This window comes from Azolla caroliniana, unplaced genomic scaffold (assembly GCF_043228905.1).
Source record: "Azolla caroliniana isolate FFs.n. ecotype wild unplaced genomic scaffold, voAzoCaro1.0.p SCAF_12, whole genome shotgun sequence".
In the NCBI taxonomy this organism is placed as follows: domain Eukaryota; kingdom Viridiplantae; phylum Streptophyta; class Polypodiopsida; order Salviniales; family Salviniaceae; genus Azolla; species Azolla caroliniana.
The window spans coordinates 1254726-1267696 of record NW_028230447.1 but is presented as its reverse complement, the minus strand read 5'-3'; the positions used below and the strand labels follow the sequence as shown (position 1 = coordinate 1267696).

Here is a 12971-nt window from a genome sequence, read left to right as displayed (position 1 = left end):
ATTATAAAATTCGTATGTTGCTTATTTAAAAACTTACACATTCAAGAATATATGTATTATTTTGACCAGCAAAGTAGGAAAGCGAAATGAAAAACTTGTGTAAATGATAATATGTTTGAGAAAAGTATAATTGGCCATGTTTCCTTTCCATGCATGGAGAAAATAGAGAAAATTTATATTAGTTTTGGAGAGAATCGAGATCATATATTGTTTTTTTGTTTTCTTACTATGCAAAGTTCAATTATTCAACTAGTGTTTTAGAGACTTGTTAAGCTATTTCTTGAACACCAATCGTTTGGAGCAACAATGATCTTCTTAATCTTACTTGATAAATGGCATGGTTCACCCAAATTTTGGAGGAATAATGTTTCTCATATAGTTAAGCATTAAATAAGAAAAATGACATCCGTTTTCTCTTCATAAAATTGATAGACATCAAAACTTGTTCATATTCAAAATTAACAAATAAGATCTTGATTAATAACTATTTTAATTGGTTGAAGACCTGTTTTTGGTGAGCCACCATATGTGGTATAGTTTTTTTTTTTTTTTTTAATGGCCTCACAAACTTAAACTAGTACATACAAGTGGTAGTACTTACCTTTCATTTCATTTTCAAATAAATATCAATAGACTTTATAACAAGTCTCTTGGGAGCGTTCTTACAAAATGCCAATGTAGATGGAAAAATGTGATAATCAAGTGAATGCATTATTTTATGTTTTCTTGTTTTTGGCTTCATTGAAAGAACACACTAATAGATTGAACAACAAACGAAACTAGTTGGCTCAAATAGATGGGGCACATTCAAATCCCATGACAAGGTAAAGTGGTTCCTCTACCTACCTCAGTGACAACCATACATTAAACTTTGAACAAAGACATGAAACAGTTCGGTATTCAAGTCTAACATGACAACGAAATACAATTTGTAATTCACTCCTAAATGATATTGTTGAGAGATAGTGTCATTGAAGTTAATAATGAAGACCCTAGGGCATTTGTTGCTCTTGAAGGATTAGATGTTGGTAGTTTTCTCTAGTGTCTAAGATGATGGCCAATTGAGTAACACGATACATCGTAATTGCTCATAGTTATTTCCGCCGTTTTATCTTCCAATACGCTAGCTTCAACAACTCTCGTTCTCTACACTTCTTAGCTTATTGGCATGTATCGATTCAATGCCCATTAGAGGGACACCTAATGCATTGGTATGAACATGTACCATCAAATGATTAAGAGTTGTGCATGGTACCACTACATCAACCCACGATTGTAACTTAGACTCTAGGTGTTCATAAACTATATGTATTAGAGATCTCATATATATATCGATAATTGTATGACAATATATGTCATTGAAAGCATCAGAGTATTCCCAATGCTTTGACGGGTGAGCTTATTAGAGTCATCAGAATTCACCAACAAAGAGCGTGTGTCGCGTAAAACCAACATTAGTTTATTCTTTCAATTGTCTTCCTTTCACTATACCTAGTTGAACTTCTATTCTCTCAAGACCATGCTACATTAACAACACACAAGCATAGGTTTAACGCTCATGAAGTGATGAATGCATGACATTAAATCTCATGGAATATGACAGGCCCACTCATTAACAATTTTGCCGGAGGTCCATATGTGAACGCAAGAGTGGGGCCAGATTTTGGGCTCAAGGTTGTTGGGCCTAAAGTCCCATGGCTAAAAACCCGTGGGTGAGATTTTCACACAATATTCCATATATATCCAATCTCACTCTAATTATAGAGCACAGGCAGAGAGAGAAAGAGAAGGGTAAGAAAGAGATGCAGGAGGAGCTTGTTTCAGGGAAGTAAGTAGAGATGGAGGACATACCAAGTGATGAGTTAAACATGACCAAGTTTTGCAGTGAAGAGAAATGGCCAATGGAGCTGCCTCTATGGTTGAAGCTCCTTCTTAGGTTCAATTCATGGCTCACCATAAGAAAAGACGGGTATCCACATCGGACCATGCAAAGGCTCATCGATCGGCGAGTCGGACCGAAAGAGAGAGACGGCATTTCGGCACAAGATGTGGTCATCGATCGGGAGACGGGGATTTGGGTCCGAGTGTTTAAGCCGAATCGCATGGACACAATGGGCGCGCCCCTAGTGTTCTACTTCCATGGGGGTGGTTTCACACTGTTCTCCGCGAGCTCCATCTTGTCGGACATGTTCGGCCGATACTTGGCGCGCGAATTCTCGGCCGTCGTGGTCTCGGTGGATTACCGGAAGACCCCCGAGTTCCGATACCCGGCCGCCTATGACGATTGCTTCGCCGCGCTTGGATGGGCGGCATCCATCCTAGATCATCCATCCGAGAAGAGCCTTGACATGCCTAAGAGCAGCAGCCCCTTGCATGGTGCTGACCTCTCCAAGTGCTTCCTCGTGGGCGAGAGCGCGGGCGGGAACATTGCCCACCACGTGGCATCCCGTGTGGCCTCGGGAGCCTTCCTGGGATCCCTCACGGTGAAGGGGGTCATCGCGCTCTTCCCTTTCTTCGGGAGCGAGGAGAGGACGCAGGCCGAACTTCGGCTTGGGACGGGCGCAGTCATGTTGAATTATCACATGTGTGACGCGGCGTGGCGGGATTTTTTACCCGAGGGCTCTGGCCGGGACCACCCCGCCTCAAACCCCGGGCCCGGGCCCGGCACCGGTAACATGTCTCCCCCGGCCCCGACCAAACACGGGTCTTCTAGTGATCTACCCCCTTTGTTTGTCACCGTGGGCGAATACGATTGCCTCAAAGAGCATCAAGTTAGGTTCGTGGAAGGACGGCGCCGGGCCGGGCAAACCGTCCATGTCCAGTTGTATCGGGGTGGGATCCACTGCTTCCACTTCTTCCCGCAGTTACGCCTCACTACCCAATTCCGCACACACCTCGCCCAATTCATCCTCTCTTGCCTCTCTAGTGATAGTGGTCACTAAGCCACCAAGGATCATTCAATAAGAGTATAGGTGGATAATAGCAAAACCAAGGGTTTCATGAACATGTCCCACATTTGTTATTCTTGTGAAACTATGCCCAAGGTAACTTAGTTATGTATCTAGTAGTGCTACAATAGTAAAAGTATATAAGTGTAGAAGATACCCAATAGAATACAATTATGAATTCTTAATGTTGTCGGACGAAGGTAGCAACCCCTTCAAGGTTATTATTATTTACAGTTACCACTTAACTTTCATTTGTATCATTTGTAGATTCACGTATGTGAAGTGAGTGCTCACTACCCTTCCTTTTTTTAGCACCACACCGCTAGTACAACACTCTTTAGTGCCTGTCCTATTATAGTTTAGGTAGAAAGGTAATAACTAGCACTATATTACCATACCTCTTGGAGAAGATATTTTTTGGGTGTTTTATGTCCTCTATATAACATGCAAAATACATCACAATTCTTTGGGACGATTAGACGTTCACTATTGTTTTCCAGGTGTTAAAAATTGTTTCTATTACATGTTATTGAACCACCTTCACAATCGATTCAAATGAATTCAATTTGGGAATAGTTCCAAAGTTATTTTAGAGTTAAAACAATTTACTAATTAGGTCATATTTTAGGGATTGTGAACAATATGGACATTATGCAACCATGTATTCTTTGACCAACCCACTCTTCCTAAGTTCATGTTCTTCAAGGAGTCGCATTGAGTATTTATATTCAAATTACTTCTAAGATTTTCTAGTTATTGGCAACTTTCAGGATATTGACTCTAGAACCATGGTGTCCAAATTCACTTTAATGTGAAAACAATCTAGTCTTAGGATAACTCGATATGAATCTTGGTTGGAAACTCCCTCCACATTTGAGCTTCTCAAGATACAACATCTATTTAGATAGGGTTGTTAAGGCCCCACACAATAAACAAGTATAAGTGAAGTGTTACCTATTTCATGTAACCTTAGGAAAGGACACTGAGGTAAATTATAGACTATAGTACATGTGATAGCCTCTCAACTTCAAGTACAATTTCTATCAATTTTGTGTCGGTTACAAACTTATAAGAGAACCCACTAGAAGAGGCACATGTTTAACTATTGATTGATAAAAACATAACATGTGCACAATTCACAAATATGGAGAAGACACGTTGTATTATTAGCATAGTGTTGATGCATGATTACAACAAAAAATTGATATAAGGTAAGTTCTATGTTAATGAGCTTCGTAATGGTTTTCTAATGAAGAACTAACGTTAGCATTCTAGGTTCCAACAATACATCAGGTTGATAAACATGATAGATTAACCCGTCTACTACATTAACTAGTCAGCCTATCCATTGCATTAACAACTTGACCATTGTCTCCATTGGTCATGGTTAAGAAGTCACTTGTTGCTTGTTTCATTAACAATATGCACCTTTTTCCTCAAACATTGGATCCACTCACTATTTCACAACATATTTTAAAGAGTATTCACTAGTGGCAACACATTTATTTCTTTGTTGTCATTGCGTTCAATGATCAATCATCAATGGTAGTTGATGCACATTAAACATTATTTGTTAATTTACATGTTGAGTAGAATGGTCTTGTATGATCAATGCACAAATATGCCCATCTAGAAATACAATAATTTATTCATCATCATCTTGATCCCATTCATATTTCAGTGTAAATATGAGAACATAACTGCATGTAAAGACTTTCAAACTATGAATACGATGCAACATTTATGACTTGATCAGGATGGAAACTTGCCTCATGCTCCTTGGGTCTTATCCAAGGTGGAGACGATTGAAGTGAATGATATCATTTTAGAACACCTATGAATACCATACATTGATTAAAAGATCCATTTACAGGAGATAAAGAGTTAATAGGTTTTATATCATGTATCATGTGACAAGCATAAGGTGTTGCATTGCCTATCTTGAACACTCTTTGTCAACGTTGAGCAACGATGTCAAAAAATGTATATACACATATGCTTGGAAACTTTATTAGTCGAATTCCTGGTAAAGAGATTAATTACCCTCAATTATGAAAGCAAGAAAATATGCATGCAAATATGTTGACTGGTGGAAGACCATATATTTCCCAACCAACGCTTTGAACATTAAACTCAATTGATGGTACATCTCATGGATGAGCTGGAGCTTGCAAAGTCATTGCATCATAGATGGAATTTCTAGTTCAAACAGTTTATGGCTATTTGCTTGTCCTAAATCAAGAGCACAAAAAGGGTACTTGGGACATGAATCATGCATGTGCATAAAAAAACAAAAGCTTTGATCAGATCGATTCAAACATGCAAGTATAATGACGTGCAAAAAGAGAAGGATGATAAAAGCTTTGGGGATGCTCGATTATCCCTCCCAAAAAAGACATACAATTCTGGTAATATTGGAGAAAATTTTCATAAATATGATTTAGCATAATAAAGGATATAAATATGATTTATAAATAAAAAGGCAATTTGAGAATTAGGAAAGTTAGCCTTCGAGATTTCTATGGACAAAGGTTATAAGGGTACCAATTATTGCAAGAACCTTTGATGGGCCTATGTATAAAGTTGAATGAAGTAGAAAAAGTGAAGTACTTTAAGAAGGGGTAGAGCCATCAAAGTAGCCCCTTTTATGCATAAAAGCCCGAAGAGGTAAAAAAGAGAGTATATAGAAATTTTCATTGTTGTATTGGCTTGGCTACATCTCTCTCCAATATTACAATTTACATGTGTAAACAAATCCTATTGCTTCCTATTTCATATTGAGGTAAGTTCCCGTTGTCTCGTTGGCATTACTTGAAGAATTAGGGGTTGGGAAGGCCATGAAAGCAAGTTGTTAAGCATTCAACAAATGGGTACTGTCAAGACAAAATAGGGACATGAGTGTGATGGTGATTCTTTCCAAATCTCAGCACCATTTTGCTCAACTTTTGAAGTATGACCAAGACTAGGGGGGGTGAACAAGTTCATGACTCATGAATTTGAGATAAAGAGATGAAGTTTGGCCACACCTTACTAGAAGATGATGACAATGTCTTGATGAGGTGGATCCAAATGTAGAAAAAGGGAAAAGGGAACAACCAAAAAATATATAAAATAATAATAACACTAAAATACGTAAATGGCCAAAATGGTTAAGGGTATTCCCGAATCCCCACACAATGAATAACCTTAACCACTTGGCTATTCACCTTTGTTATGATTATTTATTATAGAATGTAGTAAACCATGGTTGTCCTTTTATATCCTAAAATCTGCAAGTGCATGCAAATCTTTATAACTTTCTAGAATACACTAGAGCATGCACATCTCTAGAGCTTTCTAGTACATATTAACCACTTCGCTATTCATCTTTGGTTGTCATTATTTATTCTAGAATCTACTAACCCATGGTTGTTCTTGTATATCCTAAAATCTACAGGTAGATGCAAATCTTTATAATTTCTTTCTACTACATATTAACCACTTGGCTATTCACCTTTGGTTATAATGATTTATTCTAAAATTCACTAACCCATGGTTGTCCTTGTATATCTTAAAATCTACTAGAGCATGCAAATCTTTAGAACTTTCGATAATACACTAGAGCATGCACATCTCTAATCCTTTCTTCATAAACATCTCTCCAACTTTGATTACAATGTGAGCACCAATTACAGAATTCATAGTTCAAGTCATAGTACGTAAAATTCGTGTTCGTCTAGCATAACATTCGTTTCCCTACGTTGGAAAACGAATGTGAATGTGATTCAAACATTCTTGTGTTTTTTTCCCCTTTTTTAAAGTTTTTTCTCTTTTTTAGGTTTATTTACCTCATAATAAATCATTAATCCAAAAGTATGGTATTTACCATTCTTCGATGGTGTTTACCATAATACTCGAATGATTGAAACATTCATGAATGTGAATGCACGTATGGTACATATGGTCAATACTATGGTTCAAGTCTTTTGCTCTCATTCTTTACTCTTAGTCATTTTCACACAATATTTTCCCCCTCCATTTCACGTGATCCCTCGTTTGTGACAATTTGTTCACGTTCCATCCTTTTCAGAGCCACCATCATGTCTGACACTACTAACAACCTAAACCAAATCATAGTGATCATACAATAACTCCAACTTGAGAATAAAAACCTTTGGGAATCAGGTCAGAACTCCAACCTGTCACATCCATGAATCACCAACATGATGAATCCAATTTACTAGCATCACAAAATCTCCTTCGTTCCTCTTTCCATTCCTATGCTTCAAGAGCCTAAGGCTATCCTATTCGATGAATTCAATGGAACAAGGGGAGTGTTTAGGGTTTCTAAATCACAGTTTTCGTATCAATGATCTACTATCATGATGACACTCACATCATGCCTCGAAGAAGGTTATAGCATATAGAACACTCTAGGACATTCTAGAATATAAAGTAATATAGAATATTCTTACGATATTAGATTATATATTCTACACATAAACATGTTACTACAATGGTTAAGGATTTGACATTTGTATAACAAGGTTGTGGGTTCAAATCTTTTCGAGAACACTATCCCCCTTCTTCGAGGCATGATGTGAGTGTCATCATGACACCTAAATCCCCATTGATAAAGTAATGACTACAATTAGGCCAGTCTTGTGGGGAGCCTCCTCTCCAGAACATTAACCCATATGCTTGGTTCACACCTTTGGTCGAGACCTCCTCACCTTTTCTAGAAACATTTCCCAAATTCCTTAACAATCTTGACGCCACATTTGGGGAGACAGATCAACATTGAATGAAACTCATTGAACCCTACTTTTACAACAAGGTTCATGTGCAACTCTATGTATACTTTAGAGTTCCAACAAGTCATTGTCAATGTCAACTTGGGTGAACAAGCTCCATGTGATCATTTTTGTCGAAGCATCTAGAGCAATATAAAGAATCTCTTGTTAAACTTTCCAGAGACCACATTGATGATTTGTTAACAATCTCGCAAGCACCCAATGTGATAAGCACCCAACTACCTAAATGGCTTTCGAGGTGCTTCAACAAGCCTTTGTCTTTGCCCCGATCATCTTGACCCAACAAAGATGTTCCAAGTCAAAAGCCAACACCTTTGATTTTGCTACTAGGTCCCCCTATCACAACTGGATGACATCATAACACAACACCTAGTGACATACTACCTCTACAAATTCACGACCTCAAAAATCATCTATTTGGTCTATAATAACGAGCTCACCACTATTGTCTTTGCCTTTGATGTATGGCAACCCTACTTGGCTAGAGCACAACACTACATTCAAGTGGTGACTAACCATAAGACGATTTCACCGTGACCACTTGAACTTTGAATAGAAGCTAGGCCCGATGGTCGAATTTCTTATTGGCTATGACTTTCGAGTTTATTTTTTGACTTGGGGCTCAACAAGGAAGGCCAACGCCCTTTCTAGATGGATGATGCTTACACAACAATCACACTACTTATTAAAGCCCCATTAACTCCAAGTATTTGCGACTTGCATTTTGTAGGATGATTCTTTTCTCAATGCGATAACCATGAAAACCATAACCAATAAATTTGCAAACAAGATCAAGGCTAGCCTCAACAACCCATCCAAGGGGCAAGAGGTTAGAACTCAATCAATTCATAGTCTTGAATGGCCTAGTGTTTAGCTACATGCATGCTAAAAGGGCGTGCTAAAAGGGTGGCACAAAGGAACACATGTACACCACCACATGAAGCCATGCACTTGCACCAAAGGAACACCACATTATTTTAAATTTTAATTTTTCAAAATTATAAAGATTTTCCTAAAATGTGAGAATTAGGCTTTAAAATGAAAAGATTTTTTTTAAAAACAAAATTAAAAACCATTAAACCACGGTTTCTAACCGTTGAAACCAAACAAAACCGAACCGTTTAAAAAAACTTTAACCTGAACCGTTTAAACCGTTATGTCGCGGTCAGTTCGGTTCAATTCAAACCGAACCATTGCCGACTGTTAAATTAAAGTATGTTTTCATCAAGTGATTGTGGGAGTCATTGGTGTGAAGTGGCTATCAAAAGTAGCAAAGCTCATGTTGATATGATATACGCCACTGCATTTGGTAACATTTCATGATTTGTCGTCCGTACACAGCATTTGTGATCTCAATTTATTGTATCATTAAAACAAAGTATCAAACATGACAAGTAAAAACTCAATTTCTGCAAGAAAGAAATCGTCCACGAGAGGGACAAATAAACTCTAGTTACTTGGAGCATTTGGACAAGTACTTTCTTGCTCAATATTTTCCCGAAATTCAGTTGAGGTGCAGAGTAAATCAATAAATAGTATTAAGACGATGACGGTACGCCAATGCCTGTAGAGCCGAACCCACCACTGCCTCTAATAGTGCTCTCTAAATCCTCAACCTCCATGACATCAGGCATCACAATCCTCTCAAGGATGAGTTGTGCTACACGGTCACCAGCTTTGACAGCAAAATCTTGGTCCGAGTGATTGAAGATGGAGTCAGGCCCCTACATCAATGGAGTGCTTCCATGCCAGACCTGACCTAGGAGCTGGAAAAAATGCCACCACAATGCAATTGGTGCCATCAATTACCTTTAATATTTGAGCACTTCCATTGTCTGCATTTTTACAAAAAAGAATACTTAGGAACAATGTAAATGCTTGTGGATGCATTGTAGTTTTTTTGCTTTCAATGCAAACACCCTCAAATACTCTACTAGATGTTTATTGATAAACAAACGCAAATATAAGATGGATGCAAACACATGTCTATGACATACATATGCATGTAAGTATTAGTCACATGTGTGCGCGTAAGTTACAGAAGTTGAAAATTCAAGGTTTCTTGTAAAGTTTCCTTTTTACCTAGCATGGCATAAGTTCCCTCAGGAATGGCAATTGACAAGTCCGTTTTGATCAAAGCTTTGCCCCGAGCTGGAACCACATCATCATAGGCACTGTTTTCGGATGATCACAAAACACGCCAAGATACATGAGCATTAAGGAGATCCAATCAACAGTAATAATAATAATAAATACAATTAAAAAGAACCAAAATGAAGGTTAAGATTAAAAAACAAAACTCTTGGTGTTTTAACTTGTGGACGAATGATTTACACACGTGCAATGATCTCTTTGAGCCACATTAATGGTGAAGATTTAAGCATGATTTCCACAGATTTAAGAAATACACTGAAGGTTAATGAATACCAAAAACATTACAGCCTTTAGGCACATCATTAGATAATAAACTAGATTTGTGTTTAAACTAGGAGTTTACTAAAATAATATCTGTTCCCAAAAAAAGGCGTTATGTATGCTCCACAAACTAAAAGAACAAAATAAACAGTAGATCGTCATGAAAGCTAAACATAAAACATTTAAATAAGATACAAACGAAGAGAAAAAAGAAAGCTTGTCTTTTTTTTATTGACCTAGAGATGTCGTAACTTGCTGCGAGCGCCGAACCTTGAGAAGGAATTATGGCGTTGGCCGAGAGCTTCTTGACGAGAAGGTTTTTAGTAGTGTTATGGTGAAGGACATTGAGGTTAGGGTTCGGTTCCATACCCGAGATCGAGGAAGCAGCCATGGTGAACTTGCGGAGACCTACGACTCTAGAACAACTACTGATTAAACTTGTTGTGCCTTCTACTCTGACTACATTATTTGGGGGATCAATCTCAACTATTTTGACCCCTGATTGTTACAAATGCCCAAAAGAAGAAGATCATGAATACATAATCAACCTTCAAGATTATCACACTGCTATTTTATTATGTTGTGTGCCCACTACATCAAGCTTAAATTCTAAATTCAATATTAAAGCTGGAGACCACTTTGGACAATTTGCATGCATGTGGATTCAGCGAAAAGTTAGCCTGCTCCTTCGTTTTAAATCTCAAAGTCTTTTGTTTGATTATCATTCCATGAAGATTGATCACACTAATCTTGTAAGTTGATTCTTGCTTGATGAAGATTAAGTTGAAGTAACTACATATATTAAGTTTCCCAACAATAGAAGAGACGATATATGGAAAAAACAAAAAACAAAAAAATCTAGAATAGCTTCAAGATAAAGAAAGGTATGCATACCTTCTAGAGGATCTAACTTCTCGCGTGAATGGCAGACACACACTCCTCACCCTCCATCTTCACCATGAACTCTGTCTGCAAAACAAGAAAGCGAGATTTGAAACCAGACCATGAAGATTTGGTCCATTACAACACAAAATTGGCCCATTAGTAGATATGGAAACAAAAAGAAATTCCGTTCTTTACCATTACATCAGGAAGACTTACCGCTACCATGACCCATCACGTATGCATATATGTATACATGTTTACTTGTGGATCCATGGCTTTCTCTCTTTAGGAGCTAGCAATGGGCACGGTTCGGTTTGGTTTCTTGGCCTTGAAACCAAACCAAACCATTTATTTATATTAAAAACCAAACCAAACTATTTAAATTTTATGAAGCCATTTAAACCAAACCGTTTATGAACGATTTAGAACCAAACCAAATCGGTTTATCATAAATAAAAACCAAACCAAACCTATAAACCGATAAACATTTAAACATTTAAACCAAACCACATAAGCCAAAACCGCTAAACCGCAAAATTCAAAACCAAACCGGATCATAATATTTGAAACCAAACCAAATGGTTTATTTATCTTTGAACCAATAAACCTTTAAGCTATGGCTTAACGGTTTGGTTCGCTTTGAGTCGAAACCGTGCCCATTGCTATTAGGAGCCTCAATGATGAGGGGCATCGCGACGAAATAACAAACAAACTTAGGGGTATCTGGGGACAATGAGTCGAAACCGTGCCCGTTAAGCCATGGCTTAACGGTTTGGTTCGGTTTGAGTCGAAACCGTGCCCATTGCTATTAGGAGCCTCAATGATGAGGGGCATCGCGACGAAATAACAAACAAACTTAGGGGTATCTGGGGACAATAAAGAAAAAAGCACCAAGTTCTTCCACTCCTAAAAAGTAGATCCATCCATGGCTTTCTCTTTCCCATTCAATGAAGAGGGCATCTCAACAAAATAACGAACAAACTTAGGGGTATTTTGGGACAGTAAAGAAGAAAAAGCACCAAGTTTTTCCCCTCTTAAAATTAGATCCATACATGGCTTTCTCCCTCTTCCCGGTTGATGAAGGGGGGCATCACAACAAAATAACAAACAAACTTAGGGGTATTTTGGGACAGTAAAGAAGAAAAAGCACCGGGTTTTTTCCCATCCTACAAATTAGATGCCTAGATATCAACCATGACCAGTGTTGGGCAAAGTCCCAAGAACAGTGTCAACGTTCCAGTTGGGTGAGGACTTTTGCCAGCCAAGGTGGGGGAGAGCCGGAATTGATTCCGGCTAGAATTTCCCCAAAACCAGAATCTAGCCGGTTCATATTTTATGAACCGGCTATTTATGCATTACAAAAAAAAGTAATAAAAAAGTCTCTCTCTCTCTTCTTTTTATTGTAATTAGCTTACCCTAGTGGTAAGTCGATAACACTACAAGTACTGTGTCCTGGGTTCAAAACCCAATTTTCTCACCTCGCTGTTATATACTTCATATATATCTTTATTTCACTAGATGCCAATGTGGAATGTAGGGGTTGAACCCATGACCACCTAGTCTCCATTGGGCAACCTTACCAACTAAGCTACATCCATCTGGGCTCTCTCTCTCTCTCTCTCTTCCTCATCTCTGTGTAACGGCTCTTTCTCTCTCTCTCTCTCTCTCTCTCTCTCTCTCTCTTCCTAGTCTCTGTGTAACGGCTCTTTCCGCCGTTGTTGTCGCTGTTTATTGTCGTCGTTGTCATTTGTAGCCGTTGTCTGCTGCCGACTGTTGCTGTCGTCGTTTGACGACTACCGATGTCTGCAACCATCGTCGTCTGCTACCGTCTGCTACCGTCATCTGCCGCCATCATCGTTGCCGTCGCGGGGTGTTTCTTCTCTGTTTTCTCTTGACGTTGTGAAGTGCCATTTTCTTGACGAGTTCGTGG

The 12971-nt window shown here is 38.4% G+C and overlaps 1 protein-coding gene and 1 pseudogene across 2 annotated transcripts; one reads left to right on the top strand and one right to left on the bottom strand.

The window, feature by feature from the left end:
* The first annotated feature begins 1606 nt into the window (after nt 1-1606).
* On the top strand, nt 1607-3471 carry LOC147856744 (putative carboxylesterase 18). Its single transcript, XM_087328111.1, has one exon. It carries the CDS (start codon nt 1839-1841, stop codon nt 2940-2942), a length of 1104 nt encoding a protein of 367 aa, XP_087184237.1. The 5' UTR covers nt 1607-1838; the 3' UTR covers nt 2943-3471.
* A 5609-nt stretch (nt 3472-9080) lies between these two features.
* LOC147856743 (deoxyuridine 5'-triphosphate nucleotidohydrolase-like) lies at nt 9081-10588 on the bottom strand (annotated as a pseudogene). The gene is made up of 3 exons (XR_015530616.1): nt 10393-10588; nt 9824-9915; nt 9081-9507 (listed from the first exon to the last, which is right to left on the bottom strand). The product of XR_015530616.1 is annotated as a deoxyuridine 5'-triphosphate nucleotidohydrolase-like (transcript).
* Between the last annotated feature and the right edge of the window lie 2383 nt (nt 10589-12971).

Bases quoted from the DNA above. Each gene is read 5' to 3' on its own strand.
- LOC147856744 (XM_087328111.1), top strand. From the start codon at position 1,839: ATGGAGGACATACCAAGTGATGAGTTAAACATGACCAAGTTTTGCAGT.